The 25,729-nt window shown below is 45.6% G+C and overlaps 1 protein-coding gene across 12 annotated transcripts in view; it reads right to left on the bottom strand.

The window, feature by feature from the left end:
* Trappc9 (trafficking protein particle complex subunit 9) overlaps positions 1-25,729 on the bottom strand; it is a 737,148-nt gene that overhangs the window by 109,502 nt on the left and 601,917 nt on the right. For 11 of the 12 annotated variants that reach the window (XM_087187236.1, XM_087187240.1, XM_004837901.4 and 8 more), the window contains 2 exons: positions 25,240-25,393; positions 12,067-12,157 (listed from right to left, as the gene is read on the bottom strand). In XM_087187236.1, coding sequence (XP_087043362.1) covers positions 12,067-12,157; positions 25,240-25,393 — 245 coding nt within the window. Of the gene's footprint in view, positions 1-7,508; positions 7,934-12,066; positions 12,158-25,239; positions 25,394-25,729 lie in introns of those variants that run through there. The other variant, XM_087187202.1, reaches the window with a different exon arrangement.

Genomic DNA, 25,729 nt, shown 5'->3' with positions numbered 1-25,729 from the left:
TCAGAAAGAACCAGTGAGAATGCGACCAAAGAGGACAGCAGCTGAGAGAGCGCAGAAGAGACCATAGTCCTCCTGGGCCCAGAATAAGTATGAGTCCATGTGCCAGGAAAGAGAAGGGGAAGATGGCAGAGAAAGGGGACATCACAGGCAAAGACATGTGAGCATCCTGGCAGCCCTTCTGTCCCCAAAGACAGGCCTGAGGCCGCTGGGTAGAATAGGGTGGAGAGGATATGGTGGTCCAGGGAGGACTGCTGAGCCTGGGCAGGGTGAGGGGGACAGCTGCAGAGTCCCTGCCCCTGCTGTGGGATGTGTCCCATATGGGGAGACAGTGTCCACACAGAACGGCAGACAGGACTGGGTACCAGAGCCCAAGTGAGAGGAGGAGACAAGGACCAGCAGTGCCCAGGGGGTCTCTTAAGAACTGGAGAAAAGGTGGGGTAGAGATTGGTTACATCAAGAGAGACTGATAAATTAGGAATTATATAGAGACCATGAAAGCTGAGGAAGTGAGGTATGAGTAAGAAAAAGGAGGAAACTAGAAAGTACTGGATTGAAATTAGAGGTCTCAGTGTGGATTTGTGGCTGTAAATATATATAGACTGAGCAGTTATGAGTGTGCATCTGGATATATTTGAATAGTTTATTTCCTGACCCTGTCCTCTGAGAAGCTTTATGAACAGCAATACTTCAACAAGAATGACTACCCCAATGTCTGGATCTTAGTTCTAAATCCCAGTCTTCACTAGGTGGGAATGGAGACTCTTGTGAGAAATGGATGATGTTAGAGCTGGCATTTCATAGGAATCTGGAATATTTTGTGCCAGAAAGCAAGGATACACTTTGAGAGGGATGAGGGAAGTCAGGAGGCACAGAAGCCAGCTTGCAAGGGCTCCCAATGGTTGAATCTGGGAAAATTTGAGTATCAAAATAAATAATGATGGCAACACATTTTAACCCAATGAGTACGTAGGAAATGATGAGCCCACATAAACACATGTAAATGAACAAAGTAAAGTTTGATAAGGAATTGGATATTTACACAGTTTCAAAGCACCTTCCTACAACAAACTACTTTGTCATTACGAAAAGAAAAATATAACTTGACAGTAGATGAGCTTGGCCAGTACCACCTAAGTCAAATGATCAATAGCCACCAGAGGTAATGGGATGAATGAAAATAATGAATCACCTGATAGATGCAAAGAAAAGGACATATATCATTTTGTTGACATTACTGCCCAAGGTATATACACTGGATCTAATCTTGTGGAATCACCACATACACCCAAACTGAGGGGCATTTTACAAAATTGCTGGTTGATGGGGCTGGGGATTTAGCTCAGTGGTTCTGCCACCTGGCTCGCAAGCGCAAGGATCCGAGTTTGATCCCTGGTACAAAAAAAAAAACCCCTGCTGGTTGGTGCATCTCAAAGTATCCAGTGATAAAAGACAAAGGAAGATTGAGGAACCCTTCAAGCCCAAAGAATACCAAAGATAAATAAAACTAAATCAACAATGATTTTGAACATGATCTAGATTTTTAGGTATAAAGTACACTCAAGACAACTGGCAAAAACTTGAACGGATCTTGCTATCAAATGGTCACTATGTTTCATTGATAGTTTCCTGACTGTGATAAATATGGGACAATAGGTCAGCCACTTACCTAAAATGGTTCAGGAAAAATCATTGTCACTACTGTACTTGTGACTTTTCTGTAAACTTGCATATGATAATGTTTCCTTTCTTTCTTATTAAGGGAGGGCGACATAGTAGAATATCTGGTTGATAGACAGCTAGGGCCTGAAATCTAGCTGGAGGCTGATTTCTCATTGTATGACTTCAGGATGAGCAATATATTGGGAAAATATGGATGCACAAATCATAGTAGTATGGCTAGTCCTTGCTTTGCAGGCTGAATGACCTTCCCAGAGCATCAGAGTATAACTGTCTGCCTTGGATATGTGTCATAAAGGCTATGTTACTAATTCATCAGCAAATATTTATTAAGCATGCATTAGATGTTACAGTGACAGTCCATGGTTCTGAGAATACAGTACAGAAGCTAAGTTGTGAGAACACAAGAACCAAATCTGGATACATAGCCTTGTCACTTAATGATGGAAATGAGTACTGAGAAATGCTGCAAACTTGGCAGGCATAGCCCAATACACACCTAGGCTATCCAGTACATATAGCCTATTGCTCCTAGGCTGCAAACCTATATGGCACACTAGTATACACAATACTCTAGGCAATTGTAACACATTCATAAGGGTTTGTGTATTTAGACATAGTAAAAGTATAGTAGAAGTATTAGGCAATAGAAATTATTTAGTTCTGGGACAATCTTATGAGACCACTATCATATACACAATCCCTTGTTGATCAAACCATTATGCAGCTCATGACTGCATAATGAAATTTCAAAGAACTAGAAGGATTATGAAGAAAATATGGGATTTAAGACTCTAGAAAGACATGGGAGTGGGAAAGTCAGACAAAAGAAGTAGGGAAATGAGAAAGGAAGAGGAAGAAACTTAAAACATAAAACAAGGAAAAGAAAACACAGATCACAAAAGTAAAGATTAAAAAGTATGAAAATAGCACTACAGAACTGAGACCCATGCATATGCGCCATAGCAATGAAAGGAAATAGTCTAAGCTCATGGACTGACTGTTGGAAACTGGGTCACAAAGCAAATCTCAACTTAATGTTTTATCCAAAAGAAACACATTTTAAAAAGTAATTCTTGGGCGGGGGATTTTGTTCAGTGGTGCCACCACCTGCCTCGCAAGTGCAAGGTCCTGAGTTGAATCCCCAGTAAACCCCCCCCCCCAAAAAGTGATTCTTGAAGGTTTGAAATAAAATCAGCAAAGGTATGTCAGCCAAACAAAATGGAAACTGACATGATAGTTATAATGTCAGACAAGGCGGAAATAAGGGCAAAACGCATGATAGTAGGCAAAGAATACATTAAATGATAAAAGGTCCAAAAAATGTTGGCTTTATAAATATCTATGCATCAAAAGTTACCAACACTCATTCTGTGTCCACTATATAGGACAGTGGTGGTAAACCTATGGCAAGGATGCTGAAGCTGGCTGCTTGTACCATTGAAAGCTCTAACAGGTTTACCATCACTGCTATAGGATATATATGCATGCATCACACAAATAGCCAGGAGTACACTCATGGTGGAATGGACCCACACTAGCAGTAGTTCTAATTCACCTCTTAAATCCATGGTCAATCAGTAAGTACAGATATTGAAAACTTAGCCAAGCTGGGCATGATGGCACATTCCTGTAATTCTAGCACACAGGGTGGCTGAGGAAGGAGGAGTCAAAGTTCAAGCCTACCCGGGGGAACTGAGCAACTCTGTGAGGGACTATCACAAAATTTTAAAAAAAGACAGTCAATATAATTAATAAGGTAGAGCTAATTGATTGCTTTCAACTTGATACACTTAAAACAAGAAATACAACTGCTTTTTCAACTTCTACGGAATAGTCACACACCAAAAAAAAAAAAAAAAATAGCACAAAGAAGTCTCAGTAAATCCTGAGAAGATAGTACTAAACTGATTATTATACCACTGCATGAGAAAGTAATAAAATAATAAAAGGAAGAAACAAACTTTTTAAAAAACATTATCTTTTAAACAACTTTTGGGATAGAAATGAAACATAAATTAAAATGGAAGAATACCTAACAAATATTAGATATGACCATTGAAGTCTAGAACATGGAGTTAAAGCAATGATGACAAGAAAACTTACAGTTTTAGAAATTATATTAATAGTAGGAAACTTTAAATAAATGGGTTAAATATTCAAACCTATAGGTGAGGGTTAAAATAAAGCAACACAGGAAGGCCAAGTAAAACAGAAACAAGAAATTAATAAATACAGAAGCAACAATTACTGAAGCAGAAAAGAGCTAGGAGGCAGAATTAATGAATAAAGTAGATCATCTGTTTGCCAGCTTCACAAAGAAAAGGGGGAGGAAACAAAAGTACTGTATATAAAAAAGACAAGAATGGAGGAAAGAATCATAGGTAAAGAGTCAACTAAATATCTATAGATACTTGTTTTTCAAATGAGTTAGACAAGCTGTTTCTTAAATTATATCAAAATAAGCATGGAAAATGTTCAGTGGGTAATGAGTTTCAGTTTTGCATGCTGGAAACTTCTAGAGATCTCTTTCACAGCAATGTGAATACAGTTAATACTACTGAACTATACCCCTCAATGTAGTCAAGGTGGTAAATTTATGTTATGTGGGGTTTTTAAGCTAAATAAATAAGAAAGTCAAGAAAACAGGATTGAGGAAGAATACCCATTGTAGGTTTTAAACTATACTATAAAGCTATAATAACTTCAGGGTTGTGCTAGCTCACCAAGAGACATAATGGAAAAATAGTTCAAATATTTCCCTGCACATAGGAGAGAAATGGCATTGCTTATGAGTAGAGGAAGATAAGTTACTGATTAAATGACATGGGACATTAGAAAATTTTCTGGAAGAAGAAAGGATGGACCCACAACTCATAGTTTAACACATTCTAGATAAGTAAAAGATTTAAATATTAAAATAAATGCTTAAAGTACTAGGAGAAAACACGGGAGAATTTTTAAAAAGTAGAATCTAAATGAGAAAGATCTAAGTATGAAAAATAATCTACTCGATTTGAAATAAACAAAATGGAAGCTGATGTGGCCAACTCCCTTGAGTGAAGGATGACATATTTACAGGGACTCTCACTGCACAATGTTTATAACACCAAAAGATAAACAGTTTGAGACTCTATCCACAGGTACAGAGTAAATGACAGCGCATCTCACGTAGCAGCTGGAGTGAATGAGGTGGCCCCAGGGGATGGAGGTGGAGTGATGTCCACTATCTGTCTTTAAGTGAAAACAACACAAGTGGAAGAACACTTGCACCCTGCCCCTGAGGACAAGAAATGCTAGACCATGTCTGTGGACAGAAGTGGAATCGGGCATTGTGGCCCAGAGGACTGGGTGAGGAAGGAAGTGTTTTCCCCATGTGTTCTCTCATACCTCCTGAATTTTGAAGAATGTTTGTATGTGTTTTATCTTTGCAAAATAAATAAAAGAAACAAATACTTAGTGCATGGGCTCACAAAGGGTGCCTTGTGGGGCTGGGGATGAGGACTGTCCACAGAGTTCTAGGTTTTTTCCTGGGGGGCAGGCCGTGCAAAGGGGGGGCCTCATCTCAGAGGCAGCCCTGGAATAGGTCCTCATTACTGGCTGATGATTGTGAAACCATCTTTCTGATTTTGGAGCTTTTTCTCTGAAGCAAGGGAGGCTTCAGCTACTTCACTGGGTTGTGAGGACTGGTGAACTACATTAAATACCAGGTCTCTTTCACAGAGGACACTCGGTGGAGATAATTGTGGTGACTGCTGGAGACAGTCTGACTGCGAAGAAGTTTCTTGGCTTTGTGGCTGGTAAAATCAGTTTTGTCAATATCTGGGTCCCATGGCTCACTTTGGTCTATGTATTTTTAACTGATTCTTATCAGGCATTTGATTATCAGAATTGGTAAGTGGGCACCAGGCACTTGATGCACACTTCTTTCTTTAGCCTTTTCTGCATTCTTGCAAGTGTCACTTATGCTGGCCCATTCCTCAGCACCTGCAGGCTGGCACATTGGCCAAGGGTTCAGATCACCTCTCTCCCCTCCTGGTGGGTGGCCTGTCTTGGCCCAATAAGCCAGAAGGGACTGGGAATGTACCAGCTCCCATTTGCCACACAGGAGCACTGCTAGCACCTGGAATGTCCCATATCTGAATGGAGGGAAGACAGGGCCCCACGTCCCATCCTTCCACAGGGACAGGCTTATTCAGAGGTTCATCTTCCAAAAAGGAGAGGCCCCTTACAGGAAGTAGCAAGCAGCTGAAGGAGAAAGAGAAGCAAAAGCTGGGGTGCCTGGGTAAGTTGCCAAGTCCAGCTCAGACTGGCACCCAAAGGGTGCTCAGTAACTGTCTGCTGGATGCGTAGGTGTGTGGGTGAATGGACGGGTGATAAGTAGGTAGGTAGGTGAAAAGTGGATAGGTGGACAGATGGATAGGTGGAAGAGGGCAGACAGAGAGGGGACAAAAGTAAGAGAAGTCTAGCATAATGCTTCAAGATTGCTGATTTACTAGGAGCCCTGCATCAGTCAGTCCATAAGTTTCTCCTAAGCTCACTTTCCTCATCCATGCATAGAGGATAGCAATCCCTTGTTCATCTGTCTCCTTCATAGATGCTAAGAGTACCAAAGGAGCACTTACAACTGAGCCAGCCAGAATCTTCCCAGGCCCCTGAGTTGGACAAGATCCTTTCTTTCCCACAGCACCCTGCCCTCACTGCTTCCTCATATACCTGCCACCTTCCCATCAGGCTGAGCAACAGTCACAAATGCAGGCCCTGCTCTGGGCTCTAGACCAGCAGCTCCTGTATCTGCCTTCTGAGGTGACACATCCTTCTCAGCCAGATCCGGGAGCTTGCACAGCACCTCATCCTACCCACCCAGACATAGTCACTGCTCCCATGGATCACAATCTTGGAAGAGTTCAGACAAGGGACCAGGCAAAGACAACCCCAAGTGGCAAGGGATGTAGTGGGGTGGCAAATGGTAGCAACAAAGTTTTCTATGGGAAGGACATCTGAGCCTGAAAGGTTGGGGACAGTTATTCCAGCAGAAGAAGCTAGGGACTGGGGATATTTAACTTCATGTAGCTTATGTTCTAGGCCCTGTGCTGGGCACAGGGTGTTAGTGACTAGGGAGTCAGGCTCTAGCTCCACCTCTCGTCTCCCAGAACATGTGTTCAAGTTGCCAGGCCAGTGCGCACCAGGATCTCTAATCCTCATCAGACTGCAGGTGTCTCATGGGCAGGGATCAAGTTTAATTTCTTTCTGAGTCCTTGGCACCAGAACAGTGTGTGGTACAGAGTAGATGGTCCATCAATATTAATGAATGGGTTAATCTATCAATCCAAGAATGAACATACTCCATGCAAACTTAAGCAAAACTTCTTCAGTCTATTTCTTAATTTGTCTACAAGGAATAGTAATGATAACCTCATGGACTTGTGCAGGCCAAACAAAACACACGCAAAGAGTTTGGGCCCTGAGCAGTGCTCCTGAAATATGAGGGAGCCACATACTCTCTGAGACAAGGCCATGGAGTTCCCTTACTTTGGTGACCACTGTTTCCTGCACTGGCACTATCGTCGTTCCTACAAGTGCTGTCTTCAAGTCACAGCTCAGAACTTAAGCACACAGGTGTGTTCATGCAGTGATTATTTGGAGGATGTGTACTGAAAATACCCATGTCATAATGTAGTGAAAACCCAATCTGTATTCACCAGATGTCTATGAAAGACAGCACAGACCAATAATTGATGTGTCTAAGAAGACATAAAGAGCTATAAAGAGAAAAGTGTTATCAGCTGGAGAAGGAGGTAGCGGGTGGCACAATAGTGGGACATTCCAATCAGTGTGGCGAACAGCTTAGCCCCATTAGTCACCATGACCAGGTATCTATGGAAACACCTGGAAGAAGGTCCTCAAAATAGACAGCCAGGAGTATACTAGTTCTGTCGGAGGTGTAGACAGCCCAGCCACGCCTTGTACTCTTCCCACCTGGAGGATGGGATCAATGTGCGGGTAGACACACACACACACACACACACACACACACACACACACACACACACACACACAACTTCCAGGACATTCATGGATTGAGACAGGAGGCATCTCCAAAGCTCTGGCCTGGAACCCAATTTAGGGTCCTGCTGTGAGCCTGGTCCAGGCCTCAGCCCAGCTCTGCCCTCAGTGCTGCCTTCCAGTGGGAACATCTGCAGAAGTAGCACCCCAGGTCCTGAGTCCACGCCCTGGAATTTCAGTTTCCTCCTCTCTAAAAGAGACAAAGGAAAAATGGTGATTCTAGTTGTCCCTACTGTATAGGGCACAGCTAAGTACACATCCTGTGGCCTCTCTCTGTGGGGATGATGGGCACTTCTTCATTTACTGAGGATTTGACATCCTTAACATTTACAGATGAGGAAACCTAGGTACAGAGAGCCAGACCACTAGCCCAAGCCATGACTCATCATGAGGACGCAGCAAAGCCAGAAGGAAACCCAAGTCAGCTGGCTCAACAGTGACACACTGCCTGTGTGTGACCTGCAAAGGCCATCACTGTCACGCAGTAAAAGCCAACAGCTTCACCCTCTATTCAGAGTCCACAAAATGTCAGTAACTTCTGGAAATCCACACTGAGGCAAGAGGCTCATGACCACTACCACAAGCTCTAGGTACAAATCACTTATGTAACTTTTATAATGGTAAACATTCTGCAACAATAGAACAAGTATTAAGTTATATTTCACATCCATTTGATGAACTATAGTTCGCCCTTAACAATATGTACAAGACTTACTTATATTTTCTCAAACATAAGAAGGACAGAAGATTATAGTAGGTCATCCTATGATGAAATTAAAATTGGGGGATCACAAAACGACTTGGAAATAGACAAAATGAAATACAGGTTATTTGAGGGGATAGGAAAGAGTTCATTTTTTCTCTGCCTAACTTTCCCAATTTTCTCTCACCTTCTACTGTGAAAACATATGGCTTTCATAAAATGATCCAGGTGGAAGGTCAATTCTGGTGTGAGGCGATCATATGAACCTGGATCTACCCTCTCCCAGCTGTGCAGAGCCAGGTGAGACCATCCCAGACCTGGCTGAGCCACACTTTCTCTTTTATGGAGTCAGACACAATCCTGCAGGGTTGCTGGGGGCTCAGTAATAAAGCTACGAAGTCCTCACTCCTTACCCAGCAGGTATGATATGAACTTGCAAAATATTTATTTTAAAATAATTCTATTTTCTTTTTAAATTCACTGTGTGAGCCTGCTCCAAGTCAAAAAAGGAATTAGACTCCTCAAGTCAAAGCTATAGATATTCAGAAGCTGCAGACAGGCCAGCCTGGGGATAAGGGCCCGGCCTGGGGCAGGCAGCCTGGTGGCATGACCTAAACTCTCTCAGGCCACATGGGCTCTCAGGAGCCACAGCCTTAGCTCATCCTCTGAGGGACCCAGGAGACTCCTTAGAGGAGCCAAGTCCTGGGGTTGGGGTGCAGGGATTCCAAGGCTCTGGTCAGGGGTCTGAGAAGGTTGATCCAAGATAAGGGATTCCTCATGCAGGTGATAGGTAAGGTGGGTAGGAATTGTGCTGAGGTCAGAGATGAAGACTCTGTACTACCTCATGGCACTGAAGGGAAGCAAAGGAGACATATAATTCACCTCTGCCTCACCTGCACCTCCATGTGGCCTAGCTTGCCATGGACTAAGCCCTCTCCCTGACCTTCCCTGAAGGCAATGCTGGTAAACTAAGCCGGATCATTTCTTCCCCTAACATCCACTGAGCACTGCCCCTGCATGATGTCATCATCCCTCCACCTCAGAGCGCCCCCTCCCTCCCCAAACACCTGGGCCTAGGCTCTCCTCCCTCTACAGGAATCAATCCTGTGCCTGCCATGCTGCAGCACAACTCTGAGGCAGGGCAGGTCTCCCTTGCTGACTAAGAGGGAAGATAGAGGGAAACAGACAGAAAGATCACAACTCTTGTCAGTGAGCACCAGCTACACTATGCCGAGCAGGTCGAGTTATAGCAACTCGTTTCCTGCCCCAGGAGCCCTGCAAGTTTGCTGTCACCCATGTCACAGAGAGCACCCAAGAGCAGGGCAGAGTAACTGCTCAGATGCTTGGCCTGAGTCAAGTGGCAAAGGCAAGACCAGGAGCCAGGTCTGCAGGGGCTCAAAGTCAGTCATTCTCTGCAGCCTCTGGCTTCTCTGTACCCAAGGCGCTGCACTGAGTCACACTTGAGGATGCTCATCCACTTCTCTGAACACATAGATACGTAAATGCACAATCCCAAAAGACTCTCAAAAAGGAAGCTCTACTGAGAAATGGAAAGCCCCAGGTGGCTACTTCTGGGAAGAGATAGTACCAGCTCAGCCAAAGTCCCTGCAGGCATCCCCTGTGGGTGACTGGCCTGGGATGTGCAGGCAGCCTACATGTCCATGGCTTCCAGGACAGCAGAGACACGATGACCCCCCCCCAAGGCAGAAGGCAGGGAGAGAGGTGTGGAAACCCTGCTGGCCATGGCAAGGCCCCTGCACCCCTAGGGCTTTCAATCCATCAGCATTGTGGGGAGGTCTGGACACATGAGGACTTTGGATAGCCAATTCAGTTATGTTATCCAGAAGGTCGCAAGTGCGTGAACCCAGCAAGGCCCTCCCTCTCCACCACCCTGCGTGGCCTCACAGGCAACACTGTGTAGTCCGTGCTTACAACAGAGTGAGTCCTCTCTGAAATCCAAGTTCTGCCATGCCCACATCACACTCAGTAGTCCCAGAGTCATCTGATAAAGAAATACCACAAGGTCCTTTACAAATGTTCACATCTTTTGACCTAGTAACTCTGTAACTAGAAGACTGTTTCAGTCAGGAAACCAAACAAAAATCCTGTATAAAGATGTGCATTGGAAATAGCCAAACGTGGTGTAAATACATTATGGCACTCTGAACAGGGAGATAGTATGCACTGCTGTAAGACTGTCCCAGGCCACAGTGAGAGGCCTGGGCTTTGGTGGGAGGCCTGGGATGGAAAGCTGCTTACTGCTGGGTTTCCTGAGGTTACACAGGGCTGCTTTTTTGGGGTCTGTCCCAGCCTTCAAGTTGGGAAGGCCCAGGTGTCTGTCCTTCCTCAGTGGGCAGAGTCTGGTGCAAGTAGTTGATTGTGTGCAGACAATCAGGGAGAGAACATTTTAATCTAGTCTCTGGAGAAGGGGAGCCTACAAAGGGCCACATGGTGAAGTCCCCTGAAGAAAGGCCAAGTCCTGCCTTCACTTCAATGGTCATCAATGAGGAAAAGAATTACAGGGAAGGAGCTCCGCAGGTGAAATGCACATCCATTCATACTATACGACGGCTCCAACCCCTGCTGAAAGGCTTTCCCTGGGCAGACCGGGAGCCAGCAGAGAGGAGGGGCCCCTGCAGGCCCTGTCCTAGGCTAAAGGGGGGTGGCATGCAAGAAGAAGGGCATGTTCTCTCTAAGGCCTCTGCCAATGTCCATGTGTTGCTAGTGGCAGAGGGGCAGTTCCAGATTATTAATTAGCTGACTCTGGGTCAAAATGCAGATACAGTCATTTCTAAGGTAAAGAAGAGGAGGAAGGAAGACACATATGTTAGCAACTGATTGTCAGCAGTAGATCCAGAACAGACAAGCTGATGAAATGACTTGCAGAGAATAGCAATGGCTCTCACCTCAGCAGAAATACTAAGTTAATCTCTGAGCAAGATACCTTTGAGTACTAATTAAGAATGCACAGAGCAAGGTAAAGATTCCTGGGGACAACAAAAGCAGTATGTCCACATAACCACATGGAGTGTTAGGTGGTAGTGACCCCATTTGAGCTGAACAGCAGACTGAGTGAAGGTGTTTATGAAACACTTTTCCACACCCCAGTGTGGGAAGCTGTCAAAGCCTGGTCCAGGTGAATGAAGTCAAAGCAGGTGGAAACCACAGACTTGTTCTCCTTCACCATGTGGTGTCACTCCAAGTTTCAGAAATGTTTGCACTGGGCCAGGATTTAGCTCAGTGGTTCCGCCGCCTGCCTCACAAGCACAAAGTCTGGAGTTCGATCCCCAGTACCAAAAAAACCCCAAAAAACAAAAACCCAAAAATCCACACATGACAGCTACTTGGGAAGATGCCACTTCTGCAGTGGCGTTAAGTCAAGGTGAGTTCAAGGACCGCTGCACATTTGTCTGGTAGGCACTGAGCCTCTTCAATGATGGGGCTAGCAGGACTCACCTGGGTGCTGAGCTGCCTGTGTGCAGGGGTGCTGGGGCTGTAGAGTGGTTGCCTTTCTCTCCCATACTTTCCGTGATGGCCTTCAGCACGCTCCCACCTCTGAGGCACCCGCACACTCCCACGAGCTTACACACCTGAGAGAAGATGCCTGCAACAATACTCACCCCACTGCAGAGGTGCCAGCTGCAGGTGCTCCAGGATGAGCTGGTTCAGGAGCCCTTCCACACTCGCCTCACCACTGCGCTTCAGAGAGGGGTGAACCTCAGTCAAGGAAAACTCAGTCCCGCTGACCCCCAGGATAGGAGGAGAAGTTCTAGAGGATTCTGGACAGGGACCCCCCACATGAGAACTTCTTACAGCAGATATGTCTCCCTTCTGGTCAAGTGGTCTAACCAATTGCTAAGCCATCTCTGTGAAGTTGCAGAAATCAAGGCCCAGGTGCACATTAGGTTCTCGCTTCCCTCACGTCTAGTTAAAGGAAGTGATTGCCTTGTGAGAAAGGGAAATCTACTGGGATAATTGTAATCCAACAACTATTCTTGCTAGGGGAAATAAAGAAAATGGGAGGTTATTATTCCTTAGGAAAACATGCCAACTATTTTGGCTGACTATTCAGTACAACCCGTATGATTCTTAACGTGTGCTGCTGGCCTCATGCTGGTTCCGAGTTTCTAGTGCTATCTATCTCAATGTAATTAAATATATTATTATGAACGGGCTTGCTTAAGCAAATTCACAATTGAGCAAGTTAAAGTCTTGCAGTAAGTAGCAGTGGATGGAGAAACTGGGCTTCTAAGTACAGACAGCAAAAGCCCCCCAGGCTCTAATCTTAAATAGCCACTGGTTCTCAGTCTGAAAGCCTTTTCCTCTTCCCAAATAAACTAAAGCCACTGAGCAGAAGTTGCAACACAACAGAAAAAATTTAGTCTCTAACATTACCTAGTGATTGGAAGGTGAAAAATCTACTTCCTTCTTCCTCTGGCAAGTTAGTTCCATCCAACAAACACATTCAGTGCACCTGAGGCAAGATGACCAGGATACTGGGGGCCTTGAGGACAGAATACTGTGAACCTTGAATTCAGAAGCTCATGCTCTGGGGAAGATAGCAATTAGGGGTTGAGGGTGGGGAGTTGAGTGAGGGAGAGTTAGGGTTAGGGTTAGGGTTACAATCCAAGTATGTTACATATATGTACAAAAATCCCACAATGAAACCCATTTCTCTGTGTAATTCATATGCAATAAAAACCCCAACAACCCTGAAAATCACATTTGCCAAGCCTGGGGGCAGTGATATGGGAATGAAGCATTTGTAGGCACAGGCTGGGTGCAAGAGCAAGAGGGGGCAGGACCAGAAGGGAACAGAGCTCACATTCCTGGGCCTCAGGCCAGTGGTTGGGGATGTGCCTCTGGAGGCGCAGAGAATAGAACACATATGTCTCTCCCAGCAATGTCCCACTGGGCTTCTTCGGAAAGCTGCACAGATAAGAGGGCTGCCTCAGAGAGCTGGACTGATCCCACAATGGCCTCATCCATAAGTGGGCTAAGATGGTGACATGCTGGCATCTGGGGTGCCCAGGGACCCCTGCCTAGTGCTGAGCCTAACTTTGGTTATTCTGGTTTTCTTTCCATTCCACCAAATTAGCCCACGATTTCTCTGGATTCTCCACATGCTGTGCTTTTTACCTGGAAACACTTTTTCCTGCGCTCTCCTTCCTGACTCCCTTGCCTCTAGGAAGCCTTCCCTGGGCCATCTCTGCTCAGAAGGCTCTCATATGTTCTGTGGCAACCTGCATGAGATGTGCTGTTTCACCAGTGTCTGTGAGCTGATGCGGGCAGAGTCATTGAGCTGGGACCCAGGAGAGGGCCTGGTTCCAGCAGTAGCTCAGTCAATACTGTTTGATGGAAAATGAATGACAGCAATCAAGTATCCTAGGTAAGCCATGCCAGGGCCACACCCCGCTCAGCACCAGATCTCAGTACCATGGGTCTCAGCCTATTGCATGGGCATCAGAGCAGTTCTATCCTCACAGGGGCATTGTGAAGAACAAGTGGGGGCACCAGGAGACACCCCTGCAAGGACTGATACCCCCTTCCTCTGCTCTCTTGGGTGCAACTTGCTCTTCTTATTTCAGTAGCTCAGCTATGGTCCTGTTACCCCCCCAAATCCCTCAGTGGAAGACCTCAGTCTTCCACACGCAATTTATCAAATGGTTTATTCTAAAGGTAATTTTCTCCTAAGAGGAACCCTCCAAAGTAGCCATGCAAGGTCATGCCCACAGTGGCCAGAAGGAGTGCTGCTATCTTCACTCTAGCTCTACAGCCATCTATGACAAAGCAACTTCCTCACTCTTAAAAAAAAAAAAAAAGTAAAAACCCCTCTCCCTTAGCTCAGGATCCAATTTCTGGCAGGCAGGCATTCAGGTGGGCGTGCTGTGACTCACACTAATCAGTGGCACCATGTGCCTATGGATGTGGTGCAAGTAGAATGAGTTCAGCTACACTGGTCTGGTCTGGTCTGGGAAGCTATGGTCTCAAGGGACCCAGGACTCTCAGGTATAGAATTCATTCTCAGGGTAGTTACCAATTCCCAGGGAAGGAAATGCTCCAGGGAGGCTTTAATCTCAGACTCAGAGTCACTCAGCTGGGGCCCAGAGAGCACGGGCACCGATGGCAGATGTTCCTGAAAGGTGGTGGACTTTATGCCAAGGGCTGTACATGTTCCCTTCAACTGAGTGTCTAGTGGTGGTGATGTGCTTGTGCATGAAGAACCAGAAACTCAAGGGCTCAGCAACTTGGTTGTCCATCATGCAGTAATGGATCAGCACCCACTCTGAGTTCCCTTTAGCTTCAGTGTCTGAGCTGCTCCCACACCACAGCACCTCCAGAAAGAAAATGACTCCCTCCAGAACACAGGTCTGAAACTAGCAGAAACCCAGGCTGAAAAGCATCCCTGTAGGCAAAGCCATGGAAACACAGGTATGCTCACATATTGTGGTCCTATTGCACACCTGGAAGGGAGAAAGATCTCTAGGAAGTGAAATTTTCTAAGACATATAGTCAATGAAAAAGCAAGATGCAAACCAGCATGTGACTTTGGTGTAAAAAAACATTAGGGTAAAACATAAGGCTGCACTGACACAGTGTCAGATAGCAATTCTCAAAGATTATACAAGGAATGAATAAAAATGGGCACTCTGGAAGAAAGGGCAGGGGGAAGCCAGATGGGCACACTTATTTCTTTAAAAAAATTAAATTATGTGCATCTATTTAAAACAATAGTGAAGTTACTTTAGGAAAAGTCAACAGCAAAGGGCCCTTTACCACATTCAGAACAAACATCGTGTGGCTGCAGCTCAGCTGGAGGGGAGGGGAGCTCATCCCAGGCCAAAGCGAGAGGACCCAGGATGCAAATCATCCTTACATTTGGATTTAAAATGCATGTTTAAATGTGTCTTTTCCTCTGTGTTTTTCTTCTTGTCTCCAGGGTCTGTTTTTGCTTGTATGAAATTGAGAACTGAGAATGTGGCACAGTACTCTTTTGTTAAAACTCAGGGAAGGCTCTCAAGGCAGATGATGGTGGTGCCTGGGCACAAAGCAAAGCCTACTGGCTGGCTGGGATAAAGAGCTCAGAGATAATAAGCTGAGGATCAAGGTGCTGTATGGGTAATTACAAAGTTGCCAAATGATGCAGAGTCTTGAAAAATATTCCAAAAGCATATTTCTATATTAATTTGCTTTCTGATGTGAGCTATAAAATGATATAGCCGAGCTAATAAAGCTAATCACCTGATGCATGGCCTCCTCCCTTGCAGCCCTGTAAGCCACCCAACAGCCTTGAATCTGGCTGAGCAGTCAGGTCCCACCACAGCCCATGACAAAATGCTGCACAGACAATGGTGGGGCTCCTACTCAAATACACAGACCTTGGCATTTGGGGCAAGGGGTGAATAAATAATGACAATGACCACAGTAATTCTTAGCACTGTTGCTACTGTATAAATCATTTTCTGTGGTGAATATCTAACCTGTTTCTTCTCCATTGGATACTTAACTATTTTTAAATTAAGACTTCAAAACATGTTTGGTATGAATAGGTACTATTATTTCCATTTCAAAGATTTTCTTAAAAACAACCTCAGGATGGAATAGGACAGCTGTCAGGGATAGGAAGGGAAGGATCCAGGCTTGACCCCATGTGGCCATGACCCTTGCTCTGGGCCCACTCAGACCCTACTTGATTTATCCTATTAATTCCCCACCATAAATCTGGAAACCGGGAGTCATGGTCCCCATTTGACAGTAAGGACCCTCTGCTCACAAGACTGGGTCATGCCAAGGCCAGACAGCTGCCAGCAGCCTGAGTAGCATCCTGCCCAGCCTGCCTTGCGCACCCTCCTCCCACACAGAGGAAAGCTCAGCTGAGAACTCTCCGTGGTGCTGAATGGCTGCCTCCCTGCAAGGCCCTTTCTAGTCAGCTGGGGTGCTGCAATCACATTTGCACATTATCCACAGGTTCTTGCCTCTGAGGTTCTGCCAATGCAAGTTCAATGACACTGGCAACAGTAGGACTGTGGAATCACTGCTCACACTGGCCCAGTGGCTCTGAAAAAGCCTGTTAGCCACATCTACTGTTTAATGACTGATGATCTCTGGTGCTTAACTGAAGAAATCTCAAGTCCTGGCTCACTTTAGCTCAACTCATTTTCTTGGCTATGGTGGTGGTTTCCAGCACCCTGTCATGGAAGCACAAATTCCACTCATGGTGGTAAGCAGCAAAATCAACTGAATGAATGAACGATCTTTTCCAGGAACAATGCAGAAAGAATTGTACAGGTAGCCTTTAGTTGCCAACTACACAGAGCTACATCAGCACATCACTACCCACACAAGTCTGAGCATGTGAACATTTGCTAGGTGCTTACTGCACTTGGCATTGAGGGAAGTGACACTTTCTTAGACCAGTACAGTGTGTGCATGTGCTGTCTTTAATGGTTCTACAGCACGCTAAACATGCTTTATGCCCTCCACACAAGAAGCAGAGGACATGGCTCTTTGATAGCAGAGGGCTTACATTTGAAGAGGCCTTACTAATGAAAGCTTACATTTATTTACTGGAACATCATCATATTGCTCCATTGCTCAAAATCCTTCAGTGACTACCCATTGCTCTTAGGACAAAAACCTCAACTCTGCAGCATGGAGCACAACAGGTAAGCTTCCTCATGATTTGTTTCTTCCAGTTGACCTCTCCTTGAACAGCCCTCACACCTTCCTGTGTGTGCCTGTGTGCACCAGCCTTGCTGAACTCCTGGGCTCACCCCAAAGACCTCACTGAGTTTGCTACCTCAGTACTCTTGCTTCTTCTTTCTATCTGGAGCACTCTTCCTTCATCTTTCTGGTGAATATCCTCCCACTTTCTAGACCCAAAAGCCACCTTATCTGAAGTGTCTTCTTGGATCAAGATCCACCTTGCACTTGCTACACGGCATTGAATGTGCTGTAGACCTAACTCTGTATGCCCGATTCACACCAGAGTATTAATGAACACTAGGGATGAAAAGGCCAAGTGAGATTGCCCTACTTTTAAGAAGCTCAATCTACTCACTACAATTCATCATTACTGATTACATTTACTTAATTGATTGATATTTGTGTAGCAACTTTATAGACATTTTCATGTATGCCATCTCAGTTAATCTGGGGAACCATGAATGTTCGCTTCCAAATCTGTAAAACACAGCCAGATGCAAAGAAAATGCTGAAGGTGAATAAAATACCTTCCCTCTCTTGTTGTCTGCTAGGCCATTAGCAGTGAAATATTTGGTAATGCACCACAAGCAAATAACCATTTGAAATCTGAGCAGCTTTTCAGATCCTGTCTATATTTATGTGGCTGAAGTTTACCATGACCTAGTTTGATATTCTAGAAAAAAACAATTGTTCAACCAACTCTTCCCATAGAGCATGTGAAGCCCAGTGGGGATTTGTGAGATTTTTCTTCTGCAAGAAGGTTCTGTACCTGTGAAGCCCAGGTATGGTAGCTTCCCCTATCTGAGAAGAAATAAGCACCACACTCACAATGTCTGGGTATCATTCAGGGTCTACTCAGCAAAAGCCAGAAACCCATCATGAGAGAGGTGGGTGTATAGGTTTCTAGCTGGTTCAAGGTGAAGTGTTGCAGAGTGGGTGCTCCTTGGCAGGGCATGTCTTCATTTGGGGTTCCTCCCCCTGAAGATGGACTGTGTCCCACATGCCAGGTCTGCAGTGAAGAACTACAGGTGCAAGGACTTAGCCAAGCCCTACTTGAGCTCAAATAAATTAGCAAATTGTCATAAATAGAAATTACACTAATAGAAAGACTGCTTTAAATAATTAATGAGCCTCTTTCCCACGACTTTGTTTTCTAATCTGTACCACTTTCAGACTGCTGATGCTGTTGCTGTTCTTATCTCAACAAATACACTGGCATCTCAGCCTAGCCAAGTGCCCCATGTCTGAGGCCAAACTAGACAGAAATCTCATGAAGCAGGCTGCACCGCCCACAGGAGAAGTCTGCAGTTCGTTCACTGCTGCAAGCCTTGCTCACTTGAGAACATTCTAGAGTCCAAGATGGAAAGCAGGTGAAATGGACAGAGCTCTGTGGGGGAGGCGGGTGTCAGTCAGCAATACGTCCAAATGATGCACCTGTCTCCATAGGCTTCTTCTGAAAAGTGGGAATGATGGAGGGAAAGGCCTGAACACTACTCACTGGGACTAAGGTCACAGTCGTGAGGGCAGAGAACTGTGTGAGTCCCCACTCTGTCACTTACTAGCTGAGTGACCCTGAACAAGTGAGACAACCTCCTTATACCTCAGTTTTCCTGTCCGTGAAATGTGGATAAAAAATACTCCTGAAAGTTATTGCAGAAATTAAGTAAGTAAATCTATGGGAATTGCTCAGATCATTGCCTGGTACCTATATGGGTGCTAGCCATTACTCTCACTTTATAATTTTATGATTGTATTATATAAGATACACATGCTTACAATAATAGCCACACCAAAAATACACAGAATGCATATGCCCAGAGTACACAAACACAATTCATATCAATCAATTCATACACACACACACACACACACACACACACACAATCTGAACCAATGCTGTGAATGACATACTTTTCCCTACCCTCCTGAGCCAGCCAAATCTGAACTTTGCACTCTTTCTGTGTCAATCCTGATTCCTTTCACAGTGATCCTAAGATGTGCATGGTGACAGCACCACATCTGGATCTGCAGGGTGACAGCAATCAAATCTGCATCCATCCCACCTTACTCTCTTGCCTACTGAAGCCCAAGCAGCCTGGGAGATTTGATGGTGTTGCCAGCCAGGCACAACATTTCTCTCAGGCTACAAAGCTTTCCTGCCATGAGAGATTAAAGGCCTTTGAACCAATTTATTACAAACAGCTCTAAAAGCCACATTCCCTGAAGGCAAATACAAAATGTAACCCTGCATTTTACTTAAGATGATCAAGAAATCAGCTGTTCTGATGACAGGAGCTGTTTGTATTAAAATTCATTTAGATAAAAATATTTCTCTAACCGTAAGTATTAGAAAAACGTAGGGTACTGTGTTTTAAAAGAGCCTTCTTTAAAGAAATACAATTTTTTTTCAAGAGATGAGAAGACAGAAGTCCATTAAGAAGCATCTTGAAGAAGATTTGAGAAGCCAATTAGAGAGGCTTGAAGGAGGAAGTGCTAAGCTGCCAGCCTGGGCAATCTCACCCCCACCTCAGTCTTAGGAGGGGGAGTGGTGAGGGGAAGGCAATTTTTTATTGGAAAGAATGCAGTCTTGGAAATTGAAAACAAAGTCCAATTGTGGCTGTATCCAGGGAGAATGTCCTGGCTATGATCAACTCAAGCCAGGGTGTCGTGCCTAAAATCTTGGAGGGCTGTGAAACTCAACACAAAAGTGCTGGCAAGTGTCTCAGACACTGGTGAACCTACCGGATTTGCACAGGGTGGCCAGTGTTTGGGAGGCCAAGTGCAGACCCCTCCACACTGTCCAGCCTATGACATGAGCTGTCCTGGAAGGCAAGACCCCTTCCCCAAGACAACAGTGCACTGTCCATCCTTCCACTTTGCACATCATGGGTATTTACTTGGCCTCTGCACCCTCCACAGATCTGGGTCATAAATCCCTGGGCACCTGAGAGTCCCATTTGCCAATGGACTGCTCAAGGCTCTACTTCACTCATAAAGTGACCAAACTAGTTAAATACACCTCTCCAGACTGAACGGGGGAGATGGATACTTAACAGAGTGCCTGGCAGAGACTGCATGGGCAGTCCAGGCCATCAGGCTTTGCAGAAATCAGTCAAACTGTGCCTCCAGCTCTTCTTGTTAAACCTACACAGATTGGATTCTGACAGGCCATCAAGTCTCTTGCCAATCCCTGAAAGACTCTTTGAAGGGAGATTTGGGGGAAGAAGAAAAACAAGGAAAAAGAGGAGACAATAGGAAGTCTGCTCAATCCTCATCCCTCACCTGTTTCAATCACAGATGGTCTGTGCAGGCTAGCTCTGGAAAAGGAGCCAGATCTCAATCCAGACTAATCTCGCTGGCTGCAAGCTCCTTTTGTGTATCCTTAACAGCACTCCCATAGGGCAACTAAGTTGGTAACTTTTCTGTTGGGCACTGTGGAAATGAAAGCTTCTTATTCAACAAATGGTTCTAATTCCTATGTGTCAGGGATCATAGTCAGCACTGTGGATGCTCCAGTGGGGCAGGGCCATTAGTGCAGAATTCCCTAGTGCTCAGCACAATCTCTGGCATAGAGTAGGTCCTCAAGAAATAGATACTCAATGAACATGGTTCCACTTGAACATAAGACAGCATATTTGCTGAGGGGAGACAATTCAGCAAAAAAATAATCTCTGTACTTCTTAAAGACCATAATGAATGACAAGGAAGGGCTGGGAACTATGGGAGCAGCCAAGGTAAGACAGGAAGGAGGCCATGTACTAGATGGCTACTGAGAAAAAGATAAGCAAGGTGCATTATGGAGGAGCCCTCCTGAGGCCAGGTCACAGAGTAACATGGCATGAGGTCTTCAACAGGAAATAGGGGCTCGTGCCTGCTTATCCCCCTGCAGCATCAGGAGCTATGTCTGCACCTGTGGCTCTGACTTCAGTGATATAGTCAGCTGGATAATAACACCAATTTGGCTCCAGTTTGGCTAGAGTTACTGAATTTCCACATTTTTCTTATTCTTTCAAAAGGGTAAAAACTACCCATTTTGCAGGTGGGGGCTGAATAAGACACTAGTGCAGTATACTGCTTGCCACTCAACAGGTGACCAAAAGGGAAGATGGACCTTAGAACTGGTTCTAACAACAATCGTTCACAGCAGGTGTTACCATCTTGGTTGAACAATTTGGACACTGGCTGTTCAGGTCACACAGCCTCCATGTCTGCTAAAGTGGAAGGGCCAGCCTTCCAACCCTGGGCCTGTGGCTCCTAACAGTATGGCTCTTTAGTCCTGCCCCAAAGTCAAATGCAGATGGGTTTTTGATCATGCACTGAAGGGTATTATCTGCTATTAACAGAGTTCATAGGGTTGGCTACATTAGGGTTTTCCAAGTTCAGTAAAAATTGTGCAGTGCAGGTAGCTAGACGATAACAAGATGGTTAAAAAGCTGAAAGTGAGAAAACGTCTTATTCAAAAAATATCAATGGTTATCATTTAAGCTAGTGTCCCTGAGACCAGATCCTGCCCATGACAGGCAAGGACCCTGTGGTCCCCCAATGGAACTGTAGAGATATTACAGATAGGACAGTTCTTATGAAAAAGCACAGAGTCAGGTGAAAATACCCCTTCAGAAATGAACAGGCTAATTGCTGGAGAATATAGGAGAGTAAGTAATATAGGAGAATGTTTCAACAGCACTCTGTGGTGTAGGGACCATCACCACCTCACTTTATGATGAGAACAGAGCAGCAAAGAGAGAAAAGCTGTGGCCAAGGTGGCACAGGGAGGGGACCAAGCAATGGATAAGCATGTCTGACTGCCCATTTGGGCTCTGATCATTTGAGCTCCAGCCTCTCAAAGGACACAGGACCACAGGTTTTATGTGATGAAATGAGAACAACACATTAAGTAGCTAAACATAGGAGGCATATAAGAAGACATTTTTCCAAGTAGTCACGATACTAAAACTTATCAACAGTGTTTATGAAGAGAGAGAGAGGTTTCCTAAAGGAAGGAAACACTGACATATCAGCTCAATGAATCAGGCCCAGGGCCACAGGCTGTAGCTCTACACTAGACCAATGAATTCCAGATGGAAACACCACCCAGGCTCCCATCGCCTACCACCCCTGAGGTGGCTGGATGCTCTGGGCCACCCTCTCCATGTGAAACCACCTTGTCCCTGGAGGAGATAGGACCTCATGACTTCTCTAGGCAGCATGAAAAATGCAGCTGTATGGACCACCAAGCACAGTGAGGAGGCATGAGGAGCACCTGGCCAGTTCCCAGGGCTGCCATCCCCAGTGTCTCCACTGTCATCTCTGCATCCTAGCATCCTAAGACAACACTCCCTCCCCCTCCCCCAGAGTAGCTGGGAGGCTGGGGGAGGTTGGGAGAGGGGATGGTCAGCACCAGCTAGGATACACTTAGGAGCAGAGCAGACCTAAGGAGAAAGCCCCTCACACACAGATGTACATGTAGCTAATGCAAAATTTTCAACTTCTTTTGAAAAATGTCTACCCTGCCTTATGTGCTACATATGGGCAACTTCTGGAACTATTGATGGATGTCAAATTAGGCTCATTTTTTATAGAGTCTAAATATTTAGAAAATATTATTAAAATGCATAATAAAATAATTAGCAAATTCAGGCTTTGGTCTTTCCGTCTGCTGGAATTCAGGCTTACAATAGCAAAAGTCTGCTATTCATCGCATGCTAGAAGTCATTACCAGATGAGAGAGAGACAGAGACGTGGACAAAGAGAGGATGTCCTTAACATTACTTCTCTTTAACCAAATTTGCCTATAGGGACAATCACTCATAAACTTCCAATCAGTATATTTATTGAGACAGATGTGTACAGCACATGGTAGGCATTGAATAAATATTTGTTATGTGAATTATTAAGCAAATACAGAAAACAGGGAAATCAGTCTCTTAAAAAGAGTTAAAGGTTAAGGAAGAGAAATGTGAAGATGTTTCTTGTACTTTTTGATACTAGTGCTCAAAGAACATAAGAGTACTAGTGGCCGATATAATTCCTGGGGCAGTAGTGCACATTTGGCCATGGCCACAGCCCAAGGAAGGCTGCTCTCTACTATGAACTGGAGTCACATCTTGTCATCTGCAAGACAGTATGATGAATCTCCCCTGGGAGCTGACTGGGGGAGACATGGCAGCACAGCACAGCACCCAAGTAGTGGCAGCTATGATATTACCTGGATGCCAGGGAGGGAGCAGGGGATGTCCAAGGAGCATGGGCACACAGGGGTGTGGTTCCAGCCTTCTGGCCACTGTCTGAGCCCTGAGTGCAAACATATGAGAGCATCCCTCCCTACAGTGCCCCTTCTCCACTGGGTGCTGCTGCAACTGAGCTGAGGCTGGGTCAAACCCACCCAGCCTGGCTCTGCCCTGCACAGCGCTTCCACAAGACGCTGAAGCTCCTGCCTCTGCAGCTTCCACAGCAGGCGGTCAGGGCCTCTCCGAAAGACCAGATCACTCCAGGTTCCAGCACCACAGTGAGACAGCAGGAGGAGAGAGTCCTAGCCTTGGTTGCCAAGCTGACAGTGTGAGTTGTCTGCCTAACCATTTCTCTGGACAGTTGGGACCTGGGCTGAGCACCCTGCCAGCAAACCCACCTGGGTGAGTCCCGGGATCTGACACTGACAGGTGCCTAGAGATGAGCGGGTTCCCCTCAGCAGATGCACGTTCCCTCTGGGAGTACAGTGCTAGTCAGAAAGAAATGGGAGGAGTGAGAGAGATGAGCCGATGCCTGTCACATGGTGAAAGCGGATGCGTGCCAAGCGGCCTTTGCTAGCCATTCTGTCATGCACCCCTCAAGGATGACATTGGCTGTGTGAAGCTCAGCATGAGCACAAGAGAAGGACAGGCTCATCCTCCTCACTTTCAAAGACAAACTCGAGATGGTGCTGTGCTCACTCTGCAAGCCTCATGCCCTCTTCCTTTAGGGTTTGGTTCACAGGAGCTTCTATCTCCAAGCAAAGTGCTAATTTTGTCACAAACTCCTTGTAGACCATCTGCCAGATTGGAATTCACTTTAGCTTGAATGAAAGAACTCGCCTCTGGTCCCAGAACCTGTCATGGATATTTACAGAATCCAGAGAGGCCTCAGGAATGCTGAGTTCATAACCTCAGTCTGACCATCCCCTGAACCATAGAGTCCGTGCCGACAAGGATGACTGGCAGACACACTGGAGCTGTGTCTTCCGGGCTGTCATTCCCTGATCAAGCCATACTCTCATGCTTCACACCTTTGAGGCATTTCCCATCGTGTCTTTTTGATAAACGTCAGTAAGAGCCCACTCATTCATCACCTCTTCTTGATGCCTTCCTCAATTGCTTCCACCCAGAAGTTGCTTCCTCTGAGCTTCCAGCATTGGGCACAGTGCTGTTCTTGCTCCCCTTACACTTCCTGACTGGACAGTGAACAGACACCTTTTCTTGCAGATCAGCCTGTTCAGTGGTTCCCAAATGACCAACTACTTTGTGGGTGCTCTGTCAAAACTGCTGAACAAACCAACAAGTGAACTGGGGGTCGGCTCCCCAGAGCATCACTCATTCAGCTGAGCACCTGCCCTGTGCCAGACATTGGTCAAGGTTCACAGCAGGCTCAGTGACTATATAAAACACTCTTTCCCGGCCTGGCCTTTATGCAAACTCCTCAGTCTTTCCAAGATGGCACCTTCATGGTTGGCTAAGCTGTGCAAACAGATTTAAGTCTCCTCAACTACTCCATCCCTGTTTCAGCTGTCAGTCTGTGAACCTGCTCATGCCCAGCACTGATAGGTAGCCATTAGGACCTGTCACTAACATGAGTATCAGAACTGGCAAGAAATATGATCCAAAGTCAAGAACACTACTTGCCCCAAGAAGATCTCTTCCCACACAGAATCAATACTTCATTAAGTTGGCCCTCTGAAGCGTAAAGTGGTTAGGAAAATACCAACCCTTTGACCTATGTCTCCTTACCATGGCATTTCAGAGCTACCCATGGTTAAAACCCTCTTGGCTACTTCCCAGTGGTCAGAAGCCCTGGAAAAGGTGCATCTGGGTTCAATATGGGCACCATGAAAAGGATATAATTCTCCAGTGGATGTCCAGTTTGCTGTTGATCTCCAATCCTCGAGCTTCCTGCCTCTCCTCTTCTAGCTGCTTTGGACTTGCAAATTGTCCCTTCTCTCCAGGGGATTCTGGGACACTCTCAAAGTTGAACTTGTCCACTTGGATAGCCATTCTAAGAGAAGAAAGAAAACAGCAGAGAATTCATCGTTGGGGCCATTTTTTGCAGCTGGCTCTTGGAGAAGCAGCACATGCCAGCATGAGATGGTGCAATGAATCATTATTGTTAGTAATTCATCACAGATTCAGTCCAAGAAAATGAAATACGAGGCTCCCAAGGTGGCCAGGCCCACAGGGGCAGCTGAATACATGGTTTGTAGCTGAAGACACAGTTGCAATTTGGACCTCTAAGAAGACCCATGTCACCCTAGGGCAGAATTTCAATTCTCTACCAGGGTGAGGTAGACAGGACCCAGCATGCCATGCATATAGAGGGCAGAGTCATGGTTTA

Source organism: Heterocephalus glaber, unplaced genomic scaffold, assembly GCF_053883595.1.
Source record: "Heterocephalus glaber isolate CG9 unplaced genomic scaffold, H.glaber_assembly_v1.0 deba00000281, whole genome shotgun sequence".
NCBI lineage: Eukaryota > Metazoa > Chordata > Mammalia > Rodentia > Bathyergidae > Heterocephalus > Heterocephalus glaber.
The sequence above is the reverse complement of the archived record's forward strand: the minus strand, read 5'-3'. Positions and strand labels throughout refer to the sequence as shown.